The sequence below is a fragment of the Falco cherrug genome, chromosome 2, assembly GCF_023634085.1.
Source record: "Falco cherrug isolate bFalChe1 chromosome 2, bFalChe1.pri, whole genome shotgun sequence".
In the NCBI taxonomy this organism is placed as follows: Eukaryota; Metazoa; Chordata; class Aves; order Falconiformes; family Falconidae; genus Falco; species Falco cherrug.
Window position 1 is genome coordinate 96824489 of NC_073698.1, and position 17867 is coordinate 96842355.

The 17867-nt window shown below is 40.1% G+C and overlaps 1 protein-coding gene across 5 annotated transcripts in view; it reads right to left on the reverse strand.

The window, feature by feature from the left end:
* Positions 1 to 17867, reverse strand: part of TBL1X (transducin beta like 1 X-linked) — a 199908-nt gene that overhangs the window by 33133 nt on the left and 148908 nt on the right. For all 5 annotated transcript variants that reach the window (XM_055703302.1, XM_055703300.1, XM_055703298.1 and 2 more), the window contains 2 exons: positions 5099 to 5244; positions 2116 to 2365 (listed from right to left, as the gene is read on the reverse strand). In XM_055703302.1, the coding sequence (XP_055559277.1) occupies positions 2116 to 2365; positions 5099 to 5244 (396 nt within the window). The remainder of the gene's footprint in view (positions 1 to 2115; positions 2366 to 5098; positions 5245 to 17867) is intronic.

Here is a 17867-nt window from a genome sequence, read left to right on the forward strand (position 1 = left end):
CAGACAGAAAGGCTATAGTCCTCCCAAGGCAAGGGAGGCACATGGATCACAGTCGGCTGTCCCTAGGTTTCCCAGCATCTTCTCTCCAAAACCTCCTTCTCCTTAAACTGCTGAGCTCATCTCTTCACCCAGGATGACCAACTGGGACAGCAGCTGCCAACAATACATGCCAGCCGGCCAGCTACTCCTTGAGGATTTTCTGTTTTCCTAACGCCACTGCTCAGTTAACTTGTCTGCCTGGTGGGCTTCTTAGCTACAGGAATGCTTTGAAATTTCCTGTCTGGTACAATATCTCATTGGCTGACACATATCCTACCCCTGTGAAATTTTATCCTACAGGACTTCTCCTCCTCAACACTCCAAGAAAGATCTGCAACTGTTCATGAAAATCCTTCTATTAAAAATCACTGTGAGAATTATTATTTTTTTTAATAATAACATGGCAGAATCTCAGAAATCAAGGCGTAGAGTGTGGTCATACATCTGAACTGATTTGCAAGGCTTTCTTTTCATTAACACAATAGTATGTGTGTTTCTTCAGATCAGAAGAAAATAAGTCTGAGCAGTTCTGTATTAGTGATAAACTCATAATCAGTTTTCTACCTTTTTTGGTCCTGAGACAGGGATACATTCCCCCCGAATGTTCACAAGTCAAGGAAGGTGTGAACAAACAAAATGTCAGCTTTTGATACACTTAAAAGTGCTTTCATTTCTGTTTGCACCCCTTCATATATGAAGTAAGTTCAATTTTTTTTTAAAAAAGGGTCATTTGGAAGTAAAACATAAGCAATCCAGAGTCCAAAACCAGATGAATATCTTCAGAATTTTCAGAACTTTTTTACAATTGCTTTCTCAAATAAAAAAATGTGATTTAAATCACTGCAGTTTTATTGGGGGAAACTATCCCGCCCAACTGGAATTCTCTGAAGAAAAACCTGTTTAGAAAGCATTTTTCTCACTGACCCACAGAGGACTTTATTCAGATCTAAGTGAAGATGGAGACTGATAAAGGTGTCTACACTTCAGAACAAATAGAATCTGTTATGTGACTACAGTCCTGACCTGTTACTTGTCTAAGCCACAGAGCTGCAGAGCTGCTGGGACTTCCTACAAAGCCCGCCATGCACATTCTTCCAGAATTTCCTCAGAAGGCAATCAGGCATTAAGGTCTCATTTCAGAAGTTAGCTAGTGCCCTCATACGGCTGCACACAGAAACCAGAACCATCAATCATATCTGCCCCACAATGTTAGCACAGTTGTCAAGATCTAGTTACACAAGCAGGTATGTCCACTCTCATGTGTCTGACTTTAGGTGTCTAAGTTACGAGCACAGTCTCCCGCTGTCACCAAGAAACAAAGGTGAATTCAGAGCTCGTGAGAACTGACAGTTCCCACAGGCTAAAGAAATCTCAGGAAGGCAGGTCCTTCAGTTAGGTATCTGCAGTGGACTGTATGACTAAGCATGTGCTATTAAATACACAGGTGAGGAACACTGTCCTCTGTGCCTTCAAGACTGGTTGGCTGCATCCAAGCTGTCTGCTGGGAACGGTCCTTGGCACATGCAACTCCCTGTCCCGTGCTTGGCAATGCTGTTTAAGAATGGATAGCTGGCATAGGGCAAACTGGGCCAAACACCATGCCAAGGCTACGGATGATCATAGTATAGTTAGTGCTCAGAGCTATACTCTGGCCATGCTTCATTTACAGAGACTGGGCTTGTAGGTCCCAACCCATCTCCCTCCTAGCCTGGCCAAAATGACCAACTGTGGCTATAGCTTGTCCCAACTTTTATCAAGTATCTAAAAGCACCTTTAAGACTGATAATATTAATGAAGTCTGGGCAGCCTGCTCCAAGGAAAGAACACTTCTTGATACTGTCTTCAACCTGCAATTCTGAAGATATCTGAAAGTTTTTGGACTCTGCAAGGACACCAGTAAAACACAGCACTGTGATGTGAAAGGTGATTTTTACTCAACGGCCTTTCTAGAAATTCCCTGCCCTCCTGAAATGATTCCTCTGAGTTCTACCACCTTGAAGACACCAACTAAGTATAAGAATATTACTGAAATTCGAATCGCCCAACAGTGGCAAGCAGCTGCATGGATTAGCTTACTTATTGCATGTGCCCCATTCTCCTCTCCATTCACAGTGGCTTCTCCGTTCTTTGGTGTGTTCTGCTGGGAAACAGCAGTCGTCGTTGCTCCCGCTGTCGCTGCCGTTGCTGCTGCTGCTGCTGCTGCACTGGCTTGTTGCTGAGCTAGTTTCTCTCTGAATGCTTGCTGCCGGGTCTGAACAACATCAGGCATCACTGCGTCTATCAGAGACAGTGATTCTATTGGCCTGCCATCAAATACTGTACCATCCTGTAGGGAAAACAAGCAGAAGTGAAACTGCAAGTTTAGGATCTTCACCATCGAGGTCAGAAAAGAGGTAATGATAAAGAATGATAGGTTGTATGAAGATATTTTGACTTAACCAAGTGTCACATTACTATGGACCATCTCTCTCTCAGATCCACGATGGTGGTATTCATGTTCCACTTAGAAATCTGTTGGTCGAGTAAGCAACTTATTGGATTTTTTATGGAAAATTTAGGCATACAAACTCTTTACAGATGCAAAAAAATTATGCTGTGGAAAAGTCAAGTCTGAAAGATGACAGAAGTTTCTCTTTGCTTTGTATTTGGAAAAAAAGAGTCATGGCTAAAGCCACAACAAAGGCAAATAGACTTTGGCTGATTTGTTTGTCTTCCTGCATTTGCAGGGACATAGGAATGGAAGCAGCTGATGAATAATGAACCTCAGCCAAATCAACATGTATTCACAAATTCAGTGGTTTCTCACATGGCGTTCATCAGCCCAGCACCACCTGTTGTAGCTGATTGTACAGGACTACTTTACTATTATTTTTCCTGTATTCCGGTAGTTTTATTCATAATAGTTATGGCTTTCATTTTGATTTCTGTAAATTAGGCTTCAGGTTTAACAATCAATTGAGTTTAACCTTTCAGGGCTGTTTTTAAAGACTTAATACAGACTCGGGTCAACAACTGCTTTATCTACTTAGCTTTGCTTCACTTTCACTTTCCCATTATCTTAAAGATAGGAAAAAGGTTTTAGTAGCCTCCATAAAGTGTCATTTTAGTAATCTTCTGCAAACTCCCTTTAATTCTCTGAAATAATGAAGACCCAGCAGTGAAAGATTTGTGTTTGTGGAACACAGATAAGATTAGGATACGGATGCATGAAGTAGCTGGGGAACAATATAATTTTCAATAGATAACAATAACTAAAGAAGAAAAATAGCCATTTGGCTGACTAGTATGCTTCCGTTGGAGTAGTCATTGAATTACCCCTCAATTACAATGTTAAGACAACACATACTTGTTTCCTCATGGGGAAGAAAAAGGAGGAGAGAGTCAACAGAGAAGAAAAATATAAGCTCCTTTTCTCCTCAACATTTTTTATGCAAGTGTCTCTATCGACATTTATTTGAATCCTGGCTCAAATTATCGCTACACAATGAAAAAAAATGTTTGCCAATGGATTTTGGCATCTTACATTTTTAACTGTAAAACTGCTCACTGGACTATTTCCATGAATGCCCTTTAACAGATCACAAACAATACTTAAATTTTATACATGTTAGTTTAAAGACCCACCGATTACTCGCTTCTCTTAAGTAATACACATACAGAAGTTAACACATAGAGAAGCACATATGTAGCCCTTACTGGCATTCAGACGTAGCAAGAATGGCCTTTGCTTTGCTGTAATGTACTTAACAGTATGTATTTGAACTGCATCAAACCATGACGAGAGCAACGTAAGTCTTAATGGTGACCACATGCGTATTTTTAGATTATTGTCTTGACTGAGGCCAATTCTGAAGCTGGATGCACAGGAACAGACCCCTACAGCTGTCATATGACCTGAACTGATAGGTGCAGCTCACAGCTGAAAGTTCCTAACTGTGTAGCTCCAATTTCAGGCACAGGGCAAAATGTTGTGGCAGCAAACTGGGGCAGATTCCTAACATCGGTTTGTTATTACAACTGCATTAAAGTGCAGCTTGGCATGAATATCAAATGTCATTGCTCCAATTAAAAAATAACGTATACACAACTCTTAAACTTGGTATTGAGTCATAAAAAGAAAACTACACAGAGCGTTAGTGAAAAAACCAAATGAGTTTGCAAACAACACAACCTTTTCTCTATTTTATATTCCTTTGTTCTCACCCATGCTGTATACATGCTACATTCAGCTATAGCGAAAAAAGCAATAGATTTTAATGTATTAATATTCATTACAGATCTCTATCAATTACGAATAGCTATGGTAAATATTTTCTAATGCAGTACTCGATTATCTGTTATGCTTCACTCCCTCTCTCGAAGCATCATGCCTTTAAGGCTGGCAGGGCAAAAATGCTGGCTTTTCCCACATCCCCTCTTTCTTTCCCCTGGCAGCTGAAAGGAGAACAGACACTTTGCGGCTGCTTGTACAATCCCCACAAACCAGTGCCCCATCCAGGGTCAGAATTTACACACAACTGCTTTGCCACGTACATGAGAGGATGATGCCTGGTCTTACATGACCTGAGCCAAAGTTACTGAAATCGGAAAGAATCTCTGCAGTGTCCTCTGGGGATTTCTGATAAGGCTTCTCATGGCTTGCAAGCTGCACTGTCTGCTAGGCAGGTGACGGGGAGTGAAGTTTTAACCTACACTGCAGCCTTTTCCTGCCAAATTCTGCTGTGACCTTGAAAATGCAAAACTGTAAACAGATGCATTTTCTTGTTTGCTGCAAGAATCCGTGCACCCTGGATTTGCTGACTGGGGTAGTGGAAACACCATGAATATCCATTTAAGCAGCACAAGGAAGGCCTCAATGCCATAGCCAAACATTGGAATACATGTCTATCTCAGCTTTTCAGCTCTCTGCTGGGGATGGGGCAAAGTATGAGGAACAACATTAAACCAGATCAAGAGAAACAAGAGCGGTGGCTTTTGTTTCTGGGCTACTGGGACATGTCACTTTGCAAGGCCCGGCAGGCCAGTCAGCAGTGCAAGGGGTGCCAGTGGTGGGACTTACTTCGTTGATGCTGATCTCAGCCTCCACATACTGGAGCCCCTTCTGGAGGATGGAGATGAGTGCGGCAGGTGGCACTAGTGTTCCGTTGATGTTGGACTGGCTGATGTGGCTCTCAATACCGAAGGTGAAGGCCGAGTGGGAGAAACCTGAGAGCAGGAAAAGGAAGCCATGACATGAAATCTAAACGCACCAGCCAGATACACCTTCACGGTCTAAAAATAATCCTGCTCCGAGATCTGAGAGATGCTGCCGCGCAAGCAGAAGGACACAGGCTGGCTGTATGGAGCCAGGGAGGTTAACCAGAGCCATCCTGACCACCCTGCCACCACCACCGCCGCCCATCCCCCTCCCCTGCATGCTGCATGTATAGGGGAAGCCGTAGAGAAATGGAAATGCACGCAGAGAAAAATAACCAGAGAACAGCACTGCCTGAAAACAAAACCAAACACATAAAAAAAAAGGAATTGCCAGAAGATCAAGTCGAGCTAAAAAAAGTGCCTCAAATCTTCATTTCCTTTGCTGCATTTCAGTGTTGGCGTTTGCCGAAGCTAAATACGTAAATCCCTATCAGCGCACAGGTTGTATAAAATACAACAGCATAGATGCTGCTGGGGAGCCATTCCCATATACCAGGGAAGATTATTTCAAATCCTCTGCTCATTTATTGCTGAGTACCATACGACATGCAGAGCATCGCACAACGTGAAACAACAGAAAGGCCACTCCTGTAAACATATTTTCTGAAAGTGAACAGTAATAGCAGAAGTAATTAATTGGGATCTGCCAAGCAGCAGACAACAAGCCAGTGCGGTGGCCTGCCCTTTAACTAGAAATCTTTCTCTTCCCTGCTTCTTTTTTTGTCACTGTCTGAGAAATAAAGGGTAATGAAGGTGACGGCACTGAAAATTAAAAAATGCAGTGGACAGATTTTTAAGAGCAGTGACTTAAATGGTGGCTGAAGCTGCTCAAAACTGTTGCTGGGTATGAAGGCGAGCGCTGCAGAGTGACTGTACATAGGGGCAGATGCGGGAGGGGGAAGGGGGAACAGGATGTAGATATAACTGTAGGAACCCATTTATCACCACACTGTCTCCAGAGCATTAATCTAACATTAAAAGCCTTGGGGAAACCACCCATGCACTGTCTCAAACAGGAAGAGCCCTCGCAGCCTCCACCAACTAGACAAGAAAGGAAAAAAAAAAAAAAAAAAAAAGAAAAAGAAGAAGAAACCAGCCCTCAAAATGAAAATACTTCCGTTAAATATAGCTGTGCCTCTTCCCCTTGTCAACAGTAGTTTCATTTATAGTTTTGTCCGTTAAGGGATTTCCCCCATATCACTGCAATGTCCAATTGTGTGTGGGCTGGAGGACAGGATTCTGGGCTCGCTCCACAGTAATGCTTTCTCTCTCTCACTCAAATTGTTTTCAAGATCCTTTTTGCAGTTAGCTCTATTATGATTATACATAGATAGCAAAAACAAGCTGAGAAACAGAATGCCTCCCACATTTGAAACCAAGGTATGTATTTCTCTGTGATTCTCTCCCTCTACACATTTTATTTTGCCACTGTTTTTCTCCTCTTCCTGGTAACAGCCTCTATCCTCTCCCTTCCTGACCCTAACTTCCCTCCCTGGCACTCCCCCCCGTTTTGGGGGATGCTTTGGGCACTTTTTAGGAAGTGGCAGGTCCATCTATGAGCAGAACTATGTAGGATTATAAGGTTTAAAAACAAAGCATAGGAAAAAACACCTGAAAAACTGCAGCAGCATTTATCTAATCCCTGGTCCAATTCTTATCCTGTATTGCTCTTTATGTCCTGGTCTAGTTTATGAGCTGCTGGACCTCCTGCTGCATTCAAAATAGACGCTAAGATCTGCAAGGCAGTGTTTTTCCCTTGTTATTAGTTTTGTAGGACATCTAAGCACATTACTGGGCACCACAATGAGGAAGCAATCAAGCACTGCGCATACACAGCCTGTCTGAGAGATCTAGGGCTTGATCACTGAACACTGAAGCCGCCTCTATGTATATATAAACACATGGCATGCAACGAACCAGAATTAAGAGAATCTGATCCCACCTAATTTATGTTTATGTGTATTTAAATTAATCAACAACAGTAATGGTACCTTCCTGAAAAAGAATGGGCTTTAAAATGCATAATGGATAAATCAGCAATCAGTTTAAGAATGCAGAAGAATAGGAAAATTAAGCTCTTGTCCAGAAGCACTGAAGATAACTACTGAAAAAGCCAGCAGGTAGTTTGTGAGTCAGCAGCTCAGAAAACTGTAACTTGGTCTCTGATTCAATCAAAAGGTGGATGGCATGAAAATGGCAACCAACAAACATTGATAGAAAATGTAAAAAAGCAGAAAATCATTACTGTGGACCTACAGTAGGATTAATTTTAACTATGACTTTGTACCTCTCGCTGTTGCATTTGGTATCTTGCAAACTTTTTGGTTGGCTGCTGGCACATATCAAGCCCCATCTTTGCCAGAAGACATGACTGTGGCACACAGCTAACCTCTTTATCCAGTACTGAGCTGCCACATCCCCAAAAGAGGAACACATTTCACTGCACGTGAGAGAAGAATTTCCCAGCACAAAACCCAGTTGTGTTATTGCAATTAATCTTGCTACTTTACTGTTTCTCTGGATGCTAAGAAAGTATTACCAAAGCACCTGTTATATGGGGAAACAAAACTCCTGGCTACACTGTCGGTGAAGAGCAATCTCTCTCACCCATTTCCATCAGTTGTGACAAACTTTACTAAAACTGCTTAAGTGGGTGCTGCTGTACACTGTGTTCCTCACCCTCTTTGAAAAATCCTCCCATACAATTGCAATTAAAAGAAAACCAAACACAACAGAAACAAGTCAACCAGCCCACTGACCGATGGCTAATTACCTCCTGGTTTCTTGTACTATTGTAGCATACACGTAAAGCTCAGATGAAAGTAGACTGGTTTTAAAAGTAACACACAGTTAACAGTTAACAAACCCCTGAATGAAGCCGTACCCACGTCAGGCTTCTGATAACACTGCAGAATCACTTGAGCTTTGCTTTTACAGTTACTAGATGTCATCAGTTCTCTTTGGGGCTCTGCATCTGAGTACGCTGAATTATACAGCACTGTTGCAGCTCTATAGTTCAGTCTTACAAAAAAGTGACTTCTATTAAACAAAGGCAAGGTTTTTTAAATGTTAGCTTGTGTTACAAATGTTAACCTGGCTCTCTTTCTAAGTCCATGAAAGCACACTGGGGAAGGCAAAGCCAAGAGGCGAGCCCCTGCCCCTGCGCTCCCAGTGACTTTGTGCAGGCTGTCAAGGCAGTTGGGGAGCAAGAGCAGAGACAGAAGGTGCTCTGCAAGTGGGAATCTGAAGAAAGGATGCAGTAGGGATGACATGGAATTACAGTAGAACCAAACTGAAAATGCTCTAGTAGCAGTGAAATGAATGAAAGTTGCAAATCTGTGTCTGTATTTCTCATAAATTGTAATTTCAGTGAATGAAATAATCACTATAAAACAGTAATTACTATTAGAATAGCACCAATAACTGAAATCTTAATGTAGTAAACCCTTCCAGGACACACGCAATGAGATTATGAGTTTTAAGGTTAAAGACATGAACACAAAGGGCCAAAGCAGGAAAAGCATGGCCACACACTGAACCAGTTTCATACCAGTAAAGCAGTCACTTGTGCTGCTACACGACCAGAGCCCTAAACAGTGTTTTTCAGCAGACTTGAGAGAAAGGCTTCCAGGTTTTTTCTACCTCAAAGAAGATGGGAAAATATAAACCATCAAATTATGTATAATCTGTAAATACGTTATTGTAGATGAAAATATATCCAAATGAACAGTGCCGATTTTGGTATCATCACCTTATAGGGGGGTGACCTATCAACAACTATGGAGTAGTTGGTCTTGAAAGATTTTACAGAGCATAAAAGCACAGAGGAAATAACGAATGCAATGACACCCCATTCCCAGTCCCCAAGCCTAGAAATTATTATGTAAGTGTTTTTGACTTGAAAATGGAGTGAAATCCCTCACTGACAGATTCCCGCACTTTTCTGTACTGACAGTGGTAACAGGTCCTGGTTCTGTGCTGTATCTTTTCCCACCGAGGTGTCTGTATATACTCTCAGTGGTACATACACAACCGTTCGCAAATTCTTGCCCTAGGCAGTGCCAAAAAATGCATATGTAGGACTGTGTTTTGCAAAATTTCAGAGTGATTTTGCTGTAACTGCAAAAATGGAGATGATAGAGATTTTTTTTTCCCCTTGGCTGCTCCTTTTTCAGTTAAAAATGGCCTCCCCTTAAAACAAGATTTGCCATCGATCATAAAATTACTAGGTTTCATTTAATGAACATAATGCTGCTCTTTGTGTGCTTGTCTGATCTGCAGGCTACGTAGTTTTAATTGTTTGTAATGTCACTGGCTCACAGCAGAAATGCCTGTCAAACGCAGGCATAGGGAAGGGGACTGGGCAGCCATGCACCCTGGGGAATGCCTTGTCTTCTCCAGAATGTGTCTCACCTCTTCTGGGAGTGGAGGGCTCTTCCTTTCAGGCACTCAACTAGGGTGCTGCTGAGTATTCCCAGTGCTAGCTCATCTGGCAATCACAGATCCAGCTGATGTTCAGTAAGTGCTCCTTTCATTTTCTGATCCCTTTAGCACCATAAAAAGCAGTCTTGTTTAAATTGAAATCTTAAATTGTCACAGCTACAGCACCTACTGCTGGGTTTGTAGAGGCGAGGGGAATGACAAAGAGGGGTCTGTGGAAGCAACGACCTCTGAAATGTTTCAGTTTTGCTGGTTACTCAGGTGTTACCTCAGGGATGCCCTGATTAGCAAGAGTTAAGCGATCTGTTGAATACTGCAGCAGCTTTCTGTTTATGAACTGACTTTGTTTTCTCCATAAATCTAACAAGTATACTGTTCAAATATTTTTTTAAAAAAAACAGATGTGTCCAAGTTATTTACAAATTACTCATTTTAATTGCTCATAATATTCTTCACTGAAACATTTGTTACTGTAGAATGAAACAGAGAATAAAGAATTATGAACATCAAATTGCCTTTCACACACATCCCCAGCATCTTTATGATGAACAGCCTCTATCCCAACACTGAGTGAAATAACAACCCATTCCTTCAAATCTTTTTATAACTAATGCCCAGTGTGGCCCTCCGTCCTGCAAAACAGTAAGATTTCATATGGAGGTCTGTGTCATTTCCTTGAACAACTTTTCCTATTTCTTTAACTCACGCAGTTCAGATTGAGGTTTTCAAATTCAGGGATCTTAGGTTCAATTTTCAGCAATCACTAAATTAGTGATGTTATTATCGCAACAGAAAGTGAAGGAAAAATAAAAAAAAAATATGAGGGGGCATAAACTATCTGACAACCCCTTCTTTTTCTGTAACAATTTAATCACCTCCATGTGGAAAAAATCAACACCTCTTCACCGACTTCTCTGACATTGTGTTGTCTTTCTTTTTGGCAATTCCCAATACCAGCTCTTACGATTCTCATCTTCTAAAGTAACACACTGTTCTCTCTGAGGCAAGTACAGGATAAAAAAAATGAGCAAGGTTTTAGAAATGATTAAAGCTTCTGGCTCAGTAAAACAAACCTGCAACCATTATAATGGGATCCACGGACGATCTCAAGTTTTCTGGCTGTACAAGTGCCTCTTTGACCGATGTAAAATTCACGCAAGAATGGAAGGCACATAAGAGCTACAGCTGTACAGGCCGCAGGGAAACAAAAACTGGTTGTGCGGGGATAAAGGAAAGTAATCTTTATGACCATAAATGGATTCATGGGCAAAAATCCTGTGGGATTTAGACACATCAAGTAGAAACATCACGCGCAGGAGGAAAAGATGTCCCCACACAGTCCCATCAGTTGTTTTACCATGTTACCAAATCCAAGTAACTCCAAAGCTGCCCACACAACTGCTTGCCAAAGAAACCAGATGCAGCCGGCAGAAATACATCTTCCCAAGTTCGATGTCTGGGCCTTGGGAGTGCCATCTAAGTGGGAAGGCAAGAAAGGAAGAGTGGTGCAATGTGGTGTTCTGAAGTAAGTTAGAGCCCCATCACTACAGTTCAAAAAAATTCCTTTGAAGAAGAGTGAAATATGACCACTAACAAAATAATTTCCTCCAAATACTAACGGTATACAAACAGCACAAGTTAACACTAAATTAAGTCTAGATTCACCAGTGTAAGAAGCAAGGGACATATATCATAAGGGCATATCTGAATGTAGTTTCTGGCTGCAAAACCAGAAGCAAACAGTTTAACGTAGAGCAACTGTATTTTCTTAATCCTGGGATTAACATACACTAATCTAGATCCTAAGGTAAATGACATAATTTCTTGCCCATTGCCCAGGAGACTGCAATGATGTTCTTCATTGTACTTGACTGCAGCTGCCATTTTAGAGTCTACTATTTACCCTTCTGTACAATGCACTGAGAGGTAAGAATGTAACATGGATCCTGATCCTTGTTTCTCCTTAAATTTCTGTCTAAATGTCATTAGGTATCCATAAAGATATGACCTCACATATGCGGAGGCTTCACAAAAAGGACACCAGTTTCTTCAAAATACATTTGGTTGCAGTTAATAATGTCTGGTGCCTTCAGCCACCGATAAGATTCTACAAATAGTTAAAAAAAAAAAGGTAGGCAAAAATCCTACACATCATCTTGTTTATTATTCACAGCAGACTGAGATTCTTCTCCTAGCTGAGCTTTTTCTTTCTCGGTAATACATCCTAGAGTGCCTCTCTGGTTTTGGCAGTGTCTGCTTATTTCTGCAGACTTACCTTCACAATTACATAAAGGGCTTAACAAGGACACACATTAGCAATTTAAAATAGAGAGCTGCAGTTGAAATATATTTTTAGAAAAATCAGCTGAACAATGGGGCTTGCACATTTGTTTCAAGATTAGGATTGCTGAACGATTAAAATTATTTCCAGAACCCTGGGAAATGTGTCCTGTATTACAAGCTCTTTCACAGACCCTGGGAAATATAAAGAAAGGATCCCTAGCTGTAGCTTGTGTCAGTTGCCAAATTACAGTGTGCCTGGTTACCCGAAGTTTTGTAGAAGCAATTATTCACTAATATTAAATGTTACACCCTTTTTTCTTGGATATCTGACCTGTTCACCTTCTGCCAAGAATACAGAGTAAATGTCTGCTACCCAAAATTATTTTATTACGTGCCAAAGAATGTTTTTGGCAGGTTTTTTTTTCTTCTTCTTTTTCATGCAGGAAAATATGTTGGAAAAGATTAATACAACTTGGAAATGATCTTTTGATGAGCAGTACTTGGCACTCACTGTTTATGCCTTTATGTGGGCTGCAAATTAACAAAAAGAGAAATACGATACAGACAGAAAACAGAACATGAGCAATGGAAAGAGGAACTTAAAAAAAATCTTTTGAAAACAAGGTCTGAAATAATCCCCTTTTTTACTCACTCTGTGTAAAATAGACTGGCAATTGTGAATTAATGTCAACACAGACCTAGCAATTTAATGCAACTATGGGCAAGGTCTGAAATAACTTGCAAAGACCATGGCAAGAAAAAAAAATCCTTTCCTTCTAAATTAATGGCATGCTGTTATCTTTTAGCTCTATCTGTGCAATCAAACATCCAAGGAGACATGCATCGTTTTAAGGATCACATTTATAGAAGAGACTTTCACAGTCATATATACTTCACAATTTATTTCTGTAAGCTATGCTCTTCTAACAGTTCCAATATACACCTATAAGCGATGGGAAGTAGAACACCACAGCTGACACTCAGTGGGCGTTCGGACCTTCAGCACCAGGATGGTTTCTGATGATTGTGACTACAAATGGAGTCCTAATACAGCTACATTGGTTAAGTGCGAGGAGGGGTGATTGGTAACTGCCATAGCTCTGCAGGCAGAAAGTCCCCAGTGTGCAGGTTATTAGCAAAACTTGCAGCGCTGCAAGATATAGCTTCTTTCACTGGGCCTGGAGAATCATAAGGGTAAGCAGTAAACTGGCAAATGTGTAGCACTTAACTGGTTTTACACACAAAGCCATCTTGACCTATAGATATCTGCCTTCCACCCAACATCCAATTTTCTTAATAAAGCTGTAATACTGCACTTATGCAAGCTTTAAAATACAGGACATGAATGATCAAAATCCATGCTATGGAATAAATTTGCAAAGCTGTAATTGTTTATGTTTGCAGAACTTAAAAATCACCATGTTTGCTCAGTGTCTAGGATCTAAACAATGTATGGCAACTTTCAGGCCAAAGAAAAATTCTAAGTAGACAAGTTTAGAAAACTGTGAAGAGACTTAGAAGGTAATATGAAGTAACCAGGGTTTTGCATATGGCAAAAGAACAACAGATACTCAGCATATTTTTTCTTTCACAGGAACATACAAAATTTTGCAAGTATTGCTTTTCTTACACGGCATTTATGGTACTGTTGTTATGGCACTGGAGTAAAAGACACAGTGAAAGATGCTTTCATAAGGACCTCTTGAACTACATCACAAAACATTTGAAACTATTGTTTTTATATATGGATATGAAGTGTTTATCTGTTCAAAAAACTCCAAGTCTGTGCATATAATACACATAAAAATGGCTCTCATATGTCTTAATACATTCTTTTGAAAATATAACCAGAACAAAGCATGACAAAACCAATAACTTTAACTGTAAAAATATTTTTTCCTCTCCCGCTGTGGAATTTGGATTTTGGGAAGCCAACCATTAAATACTACTAGTACATATTCACTGCGCTACGAAAAAAGTGCACAATGTGGTTTTGACTCACATGGGTGCTGTCAGCTTAAAACACAATTTGTGTATCTTTAAAGGTAGCTGGGAAAAGTATCTACCTTTAACCTATCAGCTTCATCCTTCCTAAGTTCTATAGCTTTGGTAAGTTTTAAAAAAATGTTTTGGAACTGCAGCCCAATAAGGCTTGTTGTCTGCTAAAGCTGACGCTGATTTTCTTAAAATGTACTTAGGATTTGCAAAGAGAGTAAGTGATTACTAGCAGAGACAGAAACTGTGCATAATAATACAGTTCGTATTTGAGAAATGGATTTGTCTTTTCAGCAGTCATCCGTCCTTCAACTATTAAGTGTAATTTCAAATTCAGTCAGTCTCACCATTTTGGGAATCATACAGCCATGTTCTCCCTTGTTTAGAAGAAATACAGAGAGTAGGGGAAAGATTAAAGAGAAAAAAGGAGCACCAATTTATTAAAACCCCTTATGTAACTTTTTGATGTACAGTATTTTTACTATATACATATTATGCTGAGGAGGTTATATATATTATATTACATTTTACATAATATATTTAGTTATAGATGGTTTCTCATTACATAGAAACGTTCATTCTTGGGTAACTTTAAAAAACCACTTCTATTTAAACACAAACATTTTTGCCAAATTTCTCAAATGTTCTTATCCAAGAGTCACTTCATCACGTATTTCACTCCTAGAACAACACCATGGCTTTAGTTATCTCAAATAATTCATGGAAGGTCACAAATGTTGGTTCTATATCCAGTATATCAGTATTCAGTATATCAGATTTGGATCATAAGCTTAAGTCATTTTATTTTAATTGATTAGGTAGGCCCTAAAGAGGATAACACATCATATAAATAGGGCTGCATGCCCACAAATCAGATCTGCGCTAAACGGTAAGAATTAAAAATAGAGCTTGCAATGCCCCAAAGCCTTGTCACTGTTCAGCTGAAAAGGTGCAAGAATCCCTGCCTTCAGCCTTAACAGCAGTTCCTGAATAATACAGTTTGCATCTTGTTCATGCTGCATTTAGATATATATATTCACCTAGAAATTCATAAACAGTACTTCTGAAATAACAGAAAAAGTATGTTCAATATTGTCCCAGCACACCTGTAACAGTCCTTCCTCAGAGGATTTCAAGACATTTTAGGACTATAATCTTTTAACATCTGCTGTGAGGTACTGTACATAGTATTAACTTCACGTTCCAACAGGAAAATTTAGGCGCAAAAACTTTAAGGCCAAGTTCAAACACCCATTTTTTATGTATCTCCTTAAAAAAAAGTACTGTTTTATTTTCTCAGTAATACCTGTTCGGCATCCAGTTACACTAGCACAAAAGTACCTGTGCAAAGAAAAGCTAGGGAAATACACAAGCATCTTTGTATCAGTGCGGCTGAGCTTGGTCTATGAACTGTAGTTACTCTGTACTGCAGGGAGAATACATGTGGCTCAAGAGCCAGGGATAATACACATGTAGACACAAATAACGCGGTCATAGACTGTTACTGAAACACCACTGAAATGCATGTTTTATCTGTCGTTGTCAGGATGTCTTTCCAAGGATGTACATTTTCCTCAGCAAACCGAAGGTCTCTCTCCATTCTTACTATTGGAACATAGCGATATACAGAGCTTCAAGAGCACTCCAGTGACTATCATGTTTAACAGCACTTTTATGTGTAGGTTCTTTAAAAGATTTTTGAGGCTCCACAGCATTGAGCAGGCTGGACTAGTTGAACATGAGTCAACAACGTGCTCTTGCAGCTAGAAAAGCCAACAGCATCCTGAGCTGTGTCTGAAAAGTGTTGCCAGCAGGTCAGTGGAGGATATCCTTGCCCTCTGCTCAGCACAGGTGACACACACTGGGAGTACCCCGTCCAGTTCTAGGCTCCCCGGTACAAGAAAGACAGGGGCATACAGGATAAGAGTCCAGTGAAAAGGCTACAAAGATGATCAATGGACTGGAGCATTTGGCATGCAAGGGAAGGCTGAGAGAGTTGGTAGTGCTCAGCCTGGAGAAGAGAAGGCTTGGGGGGGACCTTATCCATGTGTATGAATACCTGGGGGGGGGGGGGGTGCAAATAGGACAGAGCCAGGCTCTTCTAAGTGGAGCCCAGTGATAGGACAAGAGGCAATGGGCACAAACTGAAACACACATGAAACTCCATCGAAACAAAATAAAACACTTTTTTTACTGTGAGGGTGATTGAGTATTGGAACACGCTCCTCAGGGAGGTTGTGGACTCTCCAGCCTTGGGAGACATGCACAACCTGAGTGGACACAGCCCTAAGCAACCTGCTGCCACTGACCCCGCTGTGAGTGCAAGAGCTGGACTAGATGATCTCCAAAGGTCCCTGAACTGCTCTGATTCTGTCACCTCGTGAGATACCATCCAGCCTGACCTCTTCTATTATCCTAATGAGTCTAACTGGAAGAAAACATAAAAAAGGCAAAAGAAAAATAATTATCCACTGACTCTACCATCAGTGCACACTATTATTTTTAGCGTCACACTGGACAAGTGCCTTTATTGATCAAGTGATTCATTCTTCTAATGAATTATTCTTCAAGGTACAGGCTTCAATAATTTAAGCAAAGCCCATGCACTGTACATTCCCCTTCTACCTAGCAACAGCCTTGCTATACAAAGGAAGCAGTTAGCTTTGAAGCAAATTTATCTGACCTGTATATGCCAGTATTTTATGCTATGCTTAATCTGAATTCTTTTCAACATGCACTTATTTCACCTGTGACTCAGGAACTCAGTGCCATACACAGCTGCTCAAAATACTCAACTGTACCTTACATGCAGAAAAAGTACAGACTTCAGAGAAAAATGACATAGGCTTATTTAGGTAAAGACTTGCATAAGACACAAATTCCAAAGAACAGAATACTCATCTTCAGTCATTCCTTATTGCATAAGAACTTAACTAAGCAAAGAGCGGTATTTACATTTTGTATAAAATTTCTTTGTTAAAAAAGAAAGAGAGTCATAAAGAAAATATTTTCCTTCAAATTCTGTGGCTTCTATTTTAAAAAACTGTAAATGGCATTGGAAAAATGTCAGTTTAGTACTATTGCAACTACTAGTACCTAGTCGGACAACATCACAATGATGAAATCCCAGAAGCTTCAGGATATCCACATTTTTAATTGTCTCATAATTTCCAAAAGCAGAATGAGAATACTCATTAGCAGAAATAAATCTATCACAATAACTATTAATTATTAATTTCTGCTAATTGATAGTCTCCTTTTGATACTGGAGACTGGTATTACCTGGATTAATAGTTTTTTAAAAGAAATGAAGTATAGCTTATAACAATACTGGATGTGGTTAACAAGAAAGGCTCATGTCTGCACATGCCTAATTCTATGAAGGATTCTGTGCTGTGATTCACGGAAACACTTTGTGCTCCATGTGCCTTTGAGTCTGTGCTTAAAATCTGAGAGAAAATCTTATCTTTTAGGAAAAAAAGGAAAATCTGTCAACCATGAACCAAACAGACAAACACGCTGCTATCATCCTGACTCTACAGAAGGAAAACAACTACATTATTAGCTGCCTTAATTTTTACGGTTGGGAAGAAAACAAATGACAATTCTAAATTATAACGGTACGTTGTCCCAAGTGAGCAGATAAAAATCTCATTGACATCTTTTTAGCAAAAGCATCCAGCTAGTGTTTTTATTGTCTTGGACATGGTAGAGATTGTACACTGAGGAATAATTTATCAAGTGTACGTCATAAAACATAGACAAATTCGAATTGAACAGTAAAAGAATAAGCAAAAATGGAAACTGTTACACAACCTTAACTCTAACAAGTCATTGCCAGACAGCGACTACAATATATGCCCTACCATAGAGCAGTATAAGCCACAGACAGCTGGGGAACTGATTTTCAGAGA